The sequence below is a fragment of the Protopterus annectens genome, chromosome 2.part0, assembly GCF_019279795.1.
Source record: "Protopterus annectens isolate FY-2018-M chromosome 2.part0, PAN1.0, whole genome shotgun sequence".
Lineage (NCBI taxonomy): Eukaryota > Metazoa > Chordata > Ceratodontiformes > Protopteridae > Protopterus > Protopterus annectens.
The window spans coordinates 310636807-310651554 of record NC_056728.1 but is presented as its reverse complement, the minus strand read 5'-3'; the positions used below and the strand labels follow the sequence as shown (position 1 = coordinate 310651554).

Here is a 14748-nt window from a genome sequence, read left to right as displayed (position 1 = left end):
ACAATTCAGTTGCATTAAAACTAAGCCACATTCTGATGATGCTTCTCACAAGTTGATAGTAAACATCCAGTACTCACAGTCACAGACTGGCCTGACTTTAGTATGTATCTTGAGGTAAACCTGAAGTTAACAGCAGTGTCTCCAATTTGCCTAGTCATTTCCCAGCCACCCATTGACTGATCCTGCAAAACAAGATAGTTAAGAAAAACTGAACTGTGGAGCAGCAAAGCGGGAAAAAATACACATGAACATTTCAATATAACATTTTGACTTCAGATTGTACACATTTTACATTTCAGTGGAAGCATTCTGCCCATCTCGCTCAACTTCTTAGCACAAGAAATCTTGACAAAGTTTAAAATAATGGGGGGGGGCAAAGTCCCAAAATAGGGACAGAATTTTAAATATGGCCCTTTCAAACTTCTGTGATAACAGGATCCGTGTTAGCAAGCATTTGCTGAAGGATATAAAGTCCAAAACTTGGTAACCTTATTCCTCGGTGATTTGTTAGAAACCAGAAAATTAGGAACAGAAAATATGAAGCAAAAAATCTGGGCAGTTGAGACAAACAGGAAACATGCTCATCACTTATGACACAGGCAACCATACATTTACATAAATGAAAAAACATATGGACATTGTGTTGTAAACACTACACATCACTTATCAATCCAATCAGTGTCAAACATTACATAGCTCATTCAAATCCTGCCTTTTAAACATTATCCCCCCTCCAAAATATTATTCTTCATATAATTGCTCCACTAAGTCCCATATTTCTATGCAATATGCTCTTACCCTTTTCTAAAGACCTAATTTCAATTTTTATCCTGTTATAATTGACTACTTCTAGTACAGTTGGTTTGGACTGATTCCCATTTGCGAGTAATTGCTTTTTTGACTGGCATCATAATTAAACTCAGCCTTCCCATGTCCAGGCCATTCAAATTCTGTATCATAGCTCAAAAAATAATTTCCTTAGTTACACCAATTTTCTACTCAATATTTAAGAAAAAAAATGTATACATTGTTAAATATGATAAATTACTAAAAGAAATTCAACTTCATATATTGTCATACATACAATGATAGAAATACATTGAATCAGGGCAATCTTATGCAATTAACACATTAAGAATCTTGGCATTTCAAGGTTACCCCAACAACTAAATGCATTATGCTGATCACATTTTCAGTTTTACGTAGTATTTTTGCTAAATTTAAAAATTTGAATGTAGGAACAAAGTTTGATTTCAAATTTTCTGTAATAACTATTCTGGCAATTGCCAAGAAGGTCTTTGCTCTATGGCTGTTAAAGATACAGGAAGTGTAACATTCATTAGCATTAATGACTTAATCAGACCATAACCTCTTAAAACACACTTATCTTCCCAATATACATTTAATTTTTCACAATCCATAAATGTGTCCAATCAGCATTTACATCTTTACTACAGCTCAAAAAAAAAAACTGAAGTCGGTTTACTAAAAACTTAAGAGATTTTATATGGAGTAACCAACATACCAACATTCTATGTATATTTCAACACACTTTCCAGTATAAACTTGACTGATTTAAGCATCAATCCAACACCATCTAAAAAGTTCCATAATTTTGCATCAAAATTACTATTTATAATTAACTTGCACAGCTTGGACAAACTTCCTTTGCAGGTCAATGAACCTTTGATAATAGCATTCATATAAGGGGGAAATATTCTGTTCTTCACTGATATTAACTAGGTAGCAGATTCATCCAGCTTATATTCTTTCATTAAATATTGTGGGAACTTAAGCTTTTCAAAGCTATCAAACCAAAATATTAATCCATTCCTTTTTAGTAAACTCATTTTAACATTGTGCTGCATTTCCTTAAATAGAGGCATGTGCAATAGGAAAATGAATATTTTTATATTAGTGGAGTTGCAGAGTCTAAAGATATAAATCAATTTCCTTCTACGATAAAGCCAAGCTTGTAATTTCCCAATCCAAGTAGTTTCTGCTAATTCAACCTTATCATCTCCTCCCCTACTAGCTGCGGTGATAACTGCCATTACTCAAATGGAACTGTCCTTGGCTGTCCAAAATATGTTTCAGAGAGGTTTTTGCTGTGTCCATTAGTCTTATGTCACTTGTTTGGAAATTCTCTTAATTGTCAACAAGGTTGATTTAGCAAACTACTTGGATTGGGAAATTACAATCTTATAGGTATCGTGGGCTAAATTCCAACTATCCTTTGAAACCTAATTTGAAAGGAAGGAGACTAATTGATAAGATATCCCTAGGGGCTGGGCATCCTTACTTATGAGATGGAATTTTATTGCTGAAATATTCATAGCAAGAGATGAATACACCATATATTCTAGGATGTCTCCAAGACCACCTCGCAAATCAAGCAACATTAAACAATATATTTGGAAGATAATATGTACATTATACAGATATAAAACAAGGAGACTTTTACACACTGTTGGTCTCAGTAAGAAGATATTATAAATAAAGACGTAAAAAAAATATCTATATGGCTTCCTATCACTGAATTTAGGACAGAATACATGGCACTCCATTGAATAATTGGATTCACACAACCATATCAATGGATGAAATTGGACACTTATTTGTGACCAATGAAAATCATTTTATATCCAATGGAAATATGCATGATGGCTGGATGATCATAAACATTACTGTATTAGTGAAGTGCAATGCATTAGAAATGGAATTTTAATGAATACATTTCAAATGCCATCAAGAAAAATATGGAAATCCATTAGAACTTTAAAAGCATCTACCACAAGAAGATACCTTAAAGAATTTATTTGGTATTATTCTAAAATGAATTAACATGACAAATTAGAAATGAAAATAAAATGGGTCTAATATTAACTAACTCTGTTTTGAACTGCCCTGAAATAAACAAAATTTGTTATATGGTTTATTTATTATCATGGCAAAGTGATGCTCACTTTTCCGAAGAAATAAAAGTAATTTGATTGTATTCAGCATAAGAGACTAATGCAGAAAGGTTCTGAGCACATCCAACAAAGATGTATCCTACAAAGACCAATGGTGTGCAGTCTTAAATAACTTATAATTGGATTTCAGGCTGTGATAATGGCAAATCACGAACCAATAGACTAACATTAGCAACATGAATTGAGGAAATGCAAGAAGTTAAAGATGCATTGAGAATGAAATGTTGTGATAAATACAGAATGGAAGAGAGGAACTTTTAGTATGTTATGGTAGCAGACACTTATCAATGTTCCTGATTCTAGTGAAAAGAGTAAAGAAATTTATGACTACTTTTAGCTAAACAATGCTTTGTTAAAGAGTCAAACATCAGTTATCTGGTAAAAGTGACTGTTCACATTTTTGGATAAGGAGCCGTAAGAATCTGATTGGATGACATCTAGTATGTCTGAAATAAAGCCCTGAAATTATCCAATAAACAGTAGTATAGCAAATATTGACTAATTAAATGAAGAATTTAATATTAAATCACAATTTAAATGTACACCATGATATTGGCAAATTAGAAATTGTTTGTCACTACGAGAATGAATGCAGGATGAAAATGGAGAGATCCTGATAAACAATTACTATCTTATTTTGGAAACAGGAAAGCTGGAATATTTTAGTTATTTTGAACAGATTAATACGCTTTATGAAATAAGATACATATAGATACAGCATCATGGAATTTTAGCAAAAGACAAGGATGAATAGGATAGGATGGGATTGTGTGTACAAACATAGAATAAAGTTTGAATTGTGTCCAACAAAAAGGTAGCATTTGCAGAGGAACACCAATGGAATAAAGTTTTGGACAGACTCATGTCTGGGCTCTAGATAGCAATGCCAATGAAGCAGTGTCGAAAAAAATAACTAAGATTAAGATAGGGTTGGATTAAATATAATGAGCATTGATTATTTTTATGTGGACCCTGAACAAAGTTTTTATGAAATTGATCTGAAGGGTTGTAAAAACCCGAAAGTGCTTAATTTTTATAGTTTTATTTATCCATTAAAGTTTTTGAGCTTTAAGCTTTGTTTCATGACTTTCATATGAATTGAGGGTGGCAATGAATGAAGAAAGGCTATGGCCTGGCTGTGGGGGAAGTAGTGTTGGTGCTAGTGGCATAATATGCATGGCTAATACTTGCACTAACCTATCCTCAAAAGTAAAAAAAACTAGACATTTGTTACTTTTTCAAAATTATTAATCTTACTCACATATGGAGTTTTTTATTCTTAAATATTTTCTTCATTTCCAACTATATTTGTTCTAAAACTTCCCATCTTAAACACTAAAACTTGTTGGATTGCTAAGAAATTTCAGCAGAGATGCTTCTTGAAAGGTTTCAATGTCCTCCTCTATTTCTTTGACTGAATAATTTATCTCCTACGGTTAGTAAAAATCTGCAAAACCCTATTTTTGATTGACAACCTCTTACTAGAGAATCCATCAATTTTTCCATTGCTTGTTATACTATTAGTTAAGAGTTTGATAACTAATGGAAATAAAGGGGACAATAGAGTCATCTGCAGGGAAGTTTTAAAGTCTACCAACTCATTACACTCCACAAAACACTATTCCCAATTACCTCTTTCTTCACTACCACACCTCCATTTTCTATTAACCAGAGTTAAAATTCTTTTGGAGTCTACTAGGGGTATAAAACTACCTATGTAAATACTTCCAAGCAAAGATGTCAAATATACAAAGTATAGAAGATTTAGGAGTCATACTATACTCCCATCCATTGTTTCCTAGTGAATTGCTTAACTGAGACATCTTCCCAATCCTTTCCAACTTCCTCTAATTCTTAGTTAACATGCAATATATATGCTTCAATTACCCCTTTTAACAAACTTTTGTTCTAGATTCTACTAAACTCTACCAATACTGGTCTTTCATTTAGGACCCCCCCCCCCATTTCTCTCTGCCTATACTCTATCAATGCTTTATAAGAAAGGCAATCTCTAGCCTGCAGATTAAATTATTAGTCTATTCCCATTCTATTACCTCCCCCCCCTCTACTTGCTCCCAAGACCTTGGTTCCTTTGCCAGTTCTCCAGTAAATTCCAGCCCAGTCTTGCCTATTATACAAGTCATCCCTATTAGCAGAATCTACGCCAACATGGCAGTGTTCATAGAACACTTTCTGCCACTTCATGAATCTTTTATGTAGGATTGTTATTCTCCTTAAGATCTACATCCAAAATCCCAGTCTCTCCTTATTTCTTTAACTTCCCCTCGTTTAACCATCCCTTTCCACTCAAAGCAGTTTGTACTATGTACAGGAGCCTTAATTGGATAACTCTGCAATACCCCTTCAAATGAGGTCATCTCAAACCACCTTGTTCTACTGGAAGGATCAGCTCGTCTCACTTGACTTTTGCCATCTTGCTCTCCCAGACATCTCCTTCAACTCTACCAACTGCTATCAACAACTTAGGTCTGGCGTATTTTTGTCAACCAGAAATAGTGTATAAAACAAAGGGGACTAAGCATTTTGACTGCTTGTATCTTGCTATCTACAGCCATAAAACATATTTCAGTATCTTAATTTCTGTATTATCTTTTAATTCTCTTCCCACATATCTTTAGCAGCCAGGACTATGGATTAAAAAGAATTATGTTACAAGTATTTCACTTCATGTCCCTATAAAAAATGGGTATTGCTACACTAATTCATGTGTGAGTACGTAACTTACAACTATTGCCTTTTTGTCTTCATTAATTTTGTATCCTGAAAGACTAGACAGTCTCAAAGTTCCACAACACTGAAATGTTAAACTGCAACTAAAACCAGCTTTTCTTGTCTACCATAACAATTATATTCCTTGTATTTCAGAGTCCCTTATTTTGTTTGCCAATGGTTCTAAATATAAAGCAAACAAAGGGGAAGGACAGCCCTGCCCAATTCTACTCAGAAGTTGGAAAGGAACCCACCCACTAATTTTCACCTCTGATCCCTCTAATATCCTCCTAATCAACCTTATAATTTTATCAGGGAATGCAAATGCTTCCATTGCCCTATTCAAAACCCAAACTACTCTGCCGAATGTTTTCTCTGCATCAAGACCATCCAACAGGGGTATTTTCTTAAATTCTGCTTCCAACTGGGATCACCATTCTATTAATGTTGGCAAATGTTTGCACCCCCTCCACAAAACCAGTGATCTATAGCTATCAATTTCAGTATCACCTTTGCCATTCTTTTAGCCATTACAAACATCATGGTATAGAATTTAAATGAAGCTGGATTTGATAGGTTTTTACCATCTTTAGGTAATAGAGCCACCACCGCTTTCTTCCAGTATGTTGGTGCTTCTCCTATTAAAATACATTTTCTAGCTCTTCATCACTTTCTTCCCTCCTAGATTCCAAACTTCCACAGGGATGCCATCTACTCCTGGGGACTTTCCTGCATATTGGTTATGCATTACTATTTTTATCTCATCTCCTCTTATTCTGACAGTTGAGCTCCAATCTACCGCTAACCTCAGCATATTTAATTCTTCCATACACATTTCCATTTGTACCTTTTGATTGGTATATTTCTCTGCTTTATACAGATTCATAAAATTCCCAAATTCTCTAGTAACTTTACAGGATTTCTGGTCATCTTCCTTGTTATAGGCTAAGCCCTTTCTGCTGCCATTGTCACTTTTTTCTGCTCTGGAATTATTGTTGAGGCAACTGTCATGAAAACAGAAAAAGTTACGCACTTAGCATCTGTGTTATCCTATGTCACTATTCATCACTTCTGGGCATACCTCTCAATGTCCAGATTTTTGCAGAATGTCCAAATTTTTGCCCCCATATTTTTGGTCTGTTCTTCAAATTTTGTGGTTTTCTGGCAAATCACTGGCATGATCTCAGGACTGAAGTCACTAAACAGATTTGAGTTTATGATTCCTTATCTTTCAGAAAATGCATGCTAATGCAAATCCTGTTATTCTAGCAGAGTATATAAGAGCAACAGTTAAAATTTGTCCCTATTTTTGGACCTGTGCCCCTCCATTATATCAAGTTTTGTCCAGATTTCTTGTGCCAAGAGGTTGAGAGGTATGCTTCTGGATCATAGGATCAGACATCTGATCTAAGACGGCAACTTTTCAGACAAATCCTAGACACTAGCACCTCCCACTCCCATAATCCCTTGCTGCCCTCCAATCCCTCAGATTAAGTTGGTCCCAGAGCTAGAAGACAGCCAGAGTAGATCTGAACCACCAGATAAGGACATCTCCACTTCTAGTTCCAACAAAAGTACAGTTTTGTACCTACCATAAATGTAGATGTTCGAGGATCCACATTGCTGCAGTCCTAACTATTGGGTAGTCCGCTGTCCAGTCGGCCCGAATACCAAAGTATATGGCTGACGTCGGTCACGGCGCATTAGACTGACGTCAGTACGTCAGGGTACTAATGCGCATGACCGACGTCATATCCTCAGTCTTTTCTTGCCCTAGATGTCAGAAGACCCTAAAAAGACAAGGCCAAAACCAAAACACACCAAACATACCTGCACCAAAAACATATACAATATATACAAAGGTACCAGAATATAATCTCACCTACACAACCACCCCTAAACACAGAGGGAAGGAGGGAGGGTAAATTGACTGCAGCAATGTGGATCCTCGAACATCTACATTTATGGTAGGTACAAAACTGTACTATGTTCTTCATTCCACATTGCTGCAGTCCTAACTATTGGGTAGAATCCCAAAGCAGAGGTAAGGGAGGCTGGCAAATCATAAGGAAGCAGGAGCTGATAACATGCCTTGCAAAATAGCTGTGGCAAAACCAGCCCTAGACTTAGAGTAGAGAGGAAGGTGGTAATGCTTAGAGAAAGTATGCACTGAACTCCAAGTAGCTGCCTCCAAAATATCCTTAGTTGCCACCCCTTAGAAATGCTGTTGAAGTGGCAGTAGCCCTAGTGGAATGAGGCCTAATCCCAGCTGGAATCTCTTTGCCATGATGGGAATAACAAAATGCAATGCAAAACCCAATCCACCTAGAAATAGTTTGTTTTGACACAGGCTTGCCTTGCGAACTCAAAGCAAAAGAAACAAACAACTGCTGAGACTTTCTAAAATCCTTAGTCCTGCTTAAATAATAACGCAATTGCCTGTGTACATCTAAAGTGTGCAAAATCTTTTCCCCTTTATTTTGGGGATCTGCATAGAAAGTAGGCAAATGAATAGTTTGGTTTAAAGCCACACTAGAAACCACTTTAGGCATAAAAGAAGGATTAGTACGTAATGATACCCTATCCTTATGAAAAATCAAAAAAGGCTCAACCGCCATAAGGGCCTGTAACTCAGAAACCCTTCTTGCAGAAGTAATGGCCAACAAAAAAGCAGTCTTCCATGACAAGTATTTCAGGTCAGCAGTAGCTGCAGGCTCAAAAGGTTGTAGAGTAAGTTTCTCCAACACAAAATTGAGATCCCAAGCAGGAGTAGGAGCTCTCGGAGGTCTTATATTCTTTGCCCCCCTAAGAAATTGCTTGAATAAAGGATGTGAAAACAATGGTGGGTCACAATCATAGTGAGCTGAAATTGCTGCAGCATGAATCTTAATGGAAGAGAAAGACAAACCTTTGTCCAATAACTCAGTAAGATATTGAAGAGCCACACTCAAATTAGGCTCGAAATCTCCAAATTCTGTGCTGCAGTCCAAAATAAAAATCTCTTCCATTTTTCTGCATACACTTTCCTTGTACTAGGTCTTCTGGCTTCCATAATCACATTTAAAACTTGTTGAGGAAGTTGAGACCTGCTGTCTTTCAAAACAGAATATGCCAGGCTGTTAGATGAAGAGTTTGAAGCTTGACATTGAGCAGATGACCGTCCCTCTGAGACAATAGGTGTGGAATCAATGGTAAAGGCCATGGAGGCTTCCTTACCAGACTCCTCAGTAATGGGTACCAGTGCTGCCGAGGCCAATCTGGAGCTATTAAAATCATCCTTGGCTTGTCTTGTCTGACCTTTAGAAGCACCTTTGGGAGAAGAGGCAGAGGTGGAAAAGAATACACATGAAGATTTTTCCAACTGAAAGAAAGAGCATCCACTTTCCAAGCTGTGTGATGAAATTCCTTCGTGCAAAACTTTGGCAGCTGGTGGTTTAGTGGAGAAGTTTAACAGATCTATGTCTGGAGTTCCCCATGACACTGTCAATTTTTGAAATACATGAAGATCCAGTTTCCACTCGTAGGGATCCATGATTTGTCTGCTTAACACATCTGCTAAGGAGTTCTGTGCTCCCGGCAGAAACCTTGCCTGTAGAGTTAGTTGCAAGCTGAGCGCAGTCTCCCATAAAATCATTGCTTGCCTGCACAATGGGTAAGAATGTGTTCCCCTTGTTTGTTGATATACCACATGACAGTTGTGTTGTCTGTTAGAATCAACACCTGCCCTGGAAGAAGTAACTCCTTGAAAGCCATTAATGCAAACTGGACTGCTAACATCTCTTTCATGTTGATATGTAGATGCTGTAGTCTGGCAGGCCACTTGTCTTGTATCCACTTTCCATCTAGATGAGCTCCCAAGCAATGTCTGAGGCATCTGTCGTTAGAATCTGACTTGCCTCTGGCCGGGTCACAGAGAGTCCCTTGTTTAGGTGACATTCCTGAGCCCACCACAAAATTCCTTTTGAATGCAAGGTATTATTTGAATGACAGTGTCCAAATCCTGGCAGTGCTGTGTCCATAGATTTTGAGATACCATTGTAGCTTCCTCATATGCAGTTTGGCATTGGGAAGCACCAGAATACAAGATGCCATGAACCCTAAGGCTTGAAGGACTGTCCTTGCAGTCAGCCCGGACTGAAGAGATAATTGATGGAAGTAACTGGAAAGATTCTTTTGTTTGTCCGGGGTTAGAAAGGCCATCTGGGCTGCTGTATTCAGTCTCACACCCAGAAAGCACATGTCTTGAGAGGGTACTAGACTGGACTTTATTTCCTTCACAGAATACCCTAGGCATCTTAGCACTGCTATGACATATTCCAAATGCTGTAGAAGGTCTTCCTTTTCTTGAGCCAGAATCAGGCAGTCGTCCAAGTAAGGATAGATTTGAATTCCTTTTAGCCTGAAGTAAGCTATCACTGGAGCCAGAACCTTTGTGAATACTCTGGGCGCAGTAGATAAGCCAAAGGGCAATGCAGAGAACTGATAATGAGAATTTCCAGCTCGAAAACGCAGATACTTTCTGCAACATAGTCTTATAGGCACATGAAGGTAAGCTTCCTTGAGATCTAAAGTTACCATCCAGTGATCTTTGCCCAGTAGAGGTAAAAGCTGTTGTAACGCCAACATTTTGAACTTTGGAATGTCCAGATAAGTGTTGAGGATAGATAAATCCAAAATTGGTCTCCACGTGTTCCCCTTCTTTGGTACTAGGAACAGGAGAGAATAAAATCCTAGGCCCCTTTCTGGCACAGGAACTGACTGAATGGCTCCTATTTGGAGTAACAGAGAAATTTGTCTGTGAGCCTCTGTTCTTTGTAGAGGAGGAATGTCTGGCATGCCTTTGAAAGGAGGCAAGGTATGGAAATAAAACCTGTAACCGTGGTGAATGATATCCAGAACCCATTTGTCTTGGGTAATTAAATCCCAATTTTCTTTGAAAAGAGACAGTCTTCCTCCTAGAGGTGCCGCCAGGCGAGAAGGAACTGGCAGCTGAAAAGGCAGGTCATTGGGTCTGCTTACGAAAGGACTGACCCCTGCCCTCACCAGAAGTCTGAGCAGGTGAACTCCCTGTCCTAGGCCTAAAAGAACCTTGAGCTCTGCCCCTACCACGTCTAGACCTACCCCTAGACTGGGAATCATAAGCAGGATAAGTCCACCCCTTAGTAGGCCAATTTCTACTAAACTTCGGAGGCTGCACCTGCAAAAAATCCTTAACAGTTTGCATAGACTTAGCCTTGTCCTCCATTTTCTTTAAAACTGCTTCCACAGGCGAACCAAACAACACATCAGACTGTAAAGGAGCATCCAAAATCCTTGTCTTAACATGCTCAGCTAAGTTCTGATCTCTCAACCAGGCGTGCCTACGAAGAACAGAACCAGTGGCAGCCACCCTGGAGGAGGCCTGCACAGCATCAAAACCACATTGCAAGGAATGTTTACCCACTTGTTCAGACACATGAACTAAATCCTGCAACTCTTTACACTCAATACCTTCCGCCAGAGCATCCACCTTAGATTTCAACTGTGAAAGAAGATAATTCTGATATTTTAACATGTGAAACTGACAATTCAACGCCCTCATGGCTAAAGTGGAAGAAGTATACACTTTCTTTCCCCATCTATCCAAAGCCCTTGCCTCTTTATCAGGAGGGACAGGATTTTTAACAACTGAGGCCTTCACACCTTTAGGCCCCTGAGAGACAGTTTCGGGTCTGCCCTAGGACTCTTAAAAGATACTTATGAGCGTCAGGCACCCTATAATACCTATCCGGTTTAACTGGGGCAGGAGGCAAAGAATCAGGATTCAGGGAAGCCTCTGCAAAAACATCTTCCACCACATTCAAAACAGGAGGTATAGCTAAAGGCCTATGCTGGGGTAATAACAAGAATTCCCTAAGCCTTTTCCTGGAATCAGAGAAATCTTGACCTTCCCATTTAAAATGCTCCCTCATGGAATGCAGAGTCTCTGAAAACGAAAAATCCTCAGGAGGAGAAGCTGAAGGAGTAGAATCATCCACATCAGAATCAGAATAAGGAGGGTACTCCTGCAAGTCTTCAGCTGAAGACTCAGAAGCCTCGAGCATTGCTCAAAACTCTCAAACTCAGGTTCCACCCTAGGCCTCTTATCAGGAGGGGGCATAGAACCCCTTATCATAGTAATCAAATCCTCTGCCATTTTAAGCATATGTTTCTTAGGCAAAGACCCTGAGGCACTAGGAGAAACCCCCACTGAAGCAAAACTTGGCCTGCCCTCAAAGAAGCCTTGGAAACAGAAGGGAGGCTCTAACCACCTTAGGAAGAGAAGGAAGAACAGCCACCTGAGAAGCCCCTCAGCCTGGCCTACTTCCTGAGAGGATACATCCTGTAACAGTAAAGTCTCTCCTGAGACTCCAAAGAAACACCTGGCAAAACCTCCGCTCCACTGAGCCCTCTAAAGAACCGACGCCTGGGACTGTCGGTTCTTCCACCCTAGGCTTTGCTGCTTTGTCCTTGCGCTTTTAGTCGAAGCGCCGGAGCATCCGACGGCATTTTATAATTACAACGCTTCCCAAACACTAACCTGGCACAGTCTAACCTTCTCTTAATAGTGCGTTTGTTAAATCTAGCACAAGAGCGGCATCCAACAACGCCGTGCTCAGGCCCTAAACAAGGTATACACAAAGTATGGTAATCCCTATGAGGTATCTGTTTCCCACAAGAAATACAGTTATTCACTTTTTCTGACATCCGTTAAATACTGAGGCAAGAAAAAACCAAAATATTCCCCAACGGGGTACTTAGCCAACTTTGATTCGGTCTGAAACTCTGGCTTCAGAAACTTTCAGAACGCCAACCTGCACTCGCAAAATTGCTTCTGCATCGGACCATGCGGCAAAAAAGACTGAGGATATGACGTCGGTCATGCGCATTAGTACCCTGACGTACTGACGTCAGTCTAATGCGCCGTGACCGACGTCAGCCATATACTTTGGTATTCGGGCCGACTGGACAGCGGACTACCCAATAGTTAGGACTGCAGCAATGTGGAATGAAGAACATCTGGGGGAAGGAGGGATAGTGATGAATAGTGACAACAGATGCCAAGTTATAGTAAGTACATAACTATCTGATGTTATCCATGTCACTACTTCCGAGTCAGTTTCCAGCTACCATACAATCTTGGGTGGCCTCATGGAAGGACATGCCGAAAAACTGTGGAGCCAAAGGAAGCACTTTTCCTGTAAAATAGCTTGAGTTTGTAATGAGTAATGCAGTTGTGAGCAGACCAGGTGGTTACACCACAAATCTCATCTAATGAATGTTGGGCTAATAGGCAGCTAATGTAGCCACAGATCTAATGGAATGAGCTTTGACAGGTCCTGGTAAAGGCAATCCCTTAGAAGTAATAGCTGTAGAAATACATTGGGATCAATGAGATAGTCATTTTACACACTGCTCAGCCCACTCTGTTAGAAAAAGCCACAGTTGGTCAGATTTGCGAAAACTCTTTGTCCTGTCTAAAGAGACTGTATGTACATCAAGCGTGTGCAGCATATACTCGGAATGGCTAGGAAAGAAAACTGGCAACTGAATTCAAATTGGCTTCAGTGGCTACCTTGGGCATGAAAGGGGGATTAGTCCGGAGACCCACTCTGTATGAAAAAATCATGTATGGAGACTTGGAGAGAGCTTGCAATTCAGAAACTCGTATTGCTGATGTTATAGCCACCAAAAAGGCAGTCTTCCAAGACATAAAACTTAATTTGCAAGTTGCAGCAGGCTTGAAAGGACTCAGAGTGCAGCACAACACAAAGGAAAGGTCCCAAGGAGGAGAGGGATTTTTGATAGGAGGCCATAGCAGGAAGGCACCTTTCAAAAAGGATTTACAAAGTTAAGAAAAAGGGGGATACTTCAGATGAGAATAGAGGAAGTGGTACCACACCTGCCAAGGCCAGAAGGGGGCAAGGAGGATCAAAGGATCCTTGAGGTATCAAGCTTTCTGAAGCACTCTGGAAATGAGAGGTATGAGAGGGTAAGCATAAAGGAGACCCGGAGGCCAATCATGAACTACAGCATCCCTGGGGGACTCCCCGGCTGGCAGGGTATCAAGGCAAAGTACTTGCTGCATTTGAGAGAGAGACTGGAAGCAAACTGATCATAGTTTGGTTGACCCTAGCAAATTAAGATCTTTCTCACCACTGAGGTACAGTGGCCACTCATGAGGACTCAAGATAGCTGTGATGAGCTTATCTGCTAGCATGTTGGTCTCCCCGGGAATGTACTTTGCAAGGAGAAAGCGCTGCAAGGACAACGCCCATTCCCACATCTCATGGCCACGCGATAAAGCTGATAAGAATGTGTCACCTTGTGTTTGGATTTACCACACAACCATGTTGTCTATGTACATTGCAATGGTACCCAGAGGAAGGCAGTCCTGAAAGGCTTGCAACACGAGAACGGCTCTCATTCTCCAGTACATTTATGTGCAGTTTGGTCTCTGCAGGGGGCCACATACCTTGAACCATCTTTCCCCCTGACAATGCTCCCCACCCCAGCAGGGAAGCATCAGTGGTCATCATGGCACTAGGAGGAGAAAAGGGTCTGCTACAAGGAGATCAGGAGACTGAATTCACCAAAGATGATGATGGTTGCATACTGGAGTGAGGCAGATGGAAGCAGTCATTGGAGGAGACTGAGATGATCACTGAACTGCTAGAGTCCACTGTAGAACCCTCAAGTAAAACCTGACTAATGACACCAGACACATTGCATCCAAAGGCCCTGAGAATGAAGTGAACCCAAGGACAAGACAATCTAGGAGGCACTGAACTTGGGATCTGATTAGTTGTACACTGCTGGGAGGCAACACTGCAATCTTGAGTGTCTAGCTAGATGCAGATAAACTCCAAGTTTTGGGTCAGAATCCGATTCGACTTTGCTTTACTCACAGTAATTTCTAGCTGGTTAAACAGGCGAAGGTACTGAGTGGGAGTGACCAGTCGATGCTTCATGGGCACTGTGAGGAGCCAGTTGTCGAGGTAAGGAAATACCCGAAATCCCTGCA

At 39.9% G+C, this 14748-nt stretch overlaps 1 protein-coding gene across 1 annotated transcript in view; it reads right to left on the bottom strand.

Moving 5' to 3' along the window:
* The window catches only part of LMNB1 (lamin B1), a 701755-nt gene that overhangs the window by 116201 nt on the left and 570806 nt on the right, over nucleotides 1-14748 (bottom strand). The window contains exon 8 of the mRNA XM_044060786.1: nucleotides 78-182. Coding sequence (XP_043916721.1) covers nucleotides 78-182 — 105 coding nt within the window. The remainder of the gene's footprint in view (nucleotides 1-77; nucleotides 183-14748) is intronic.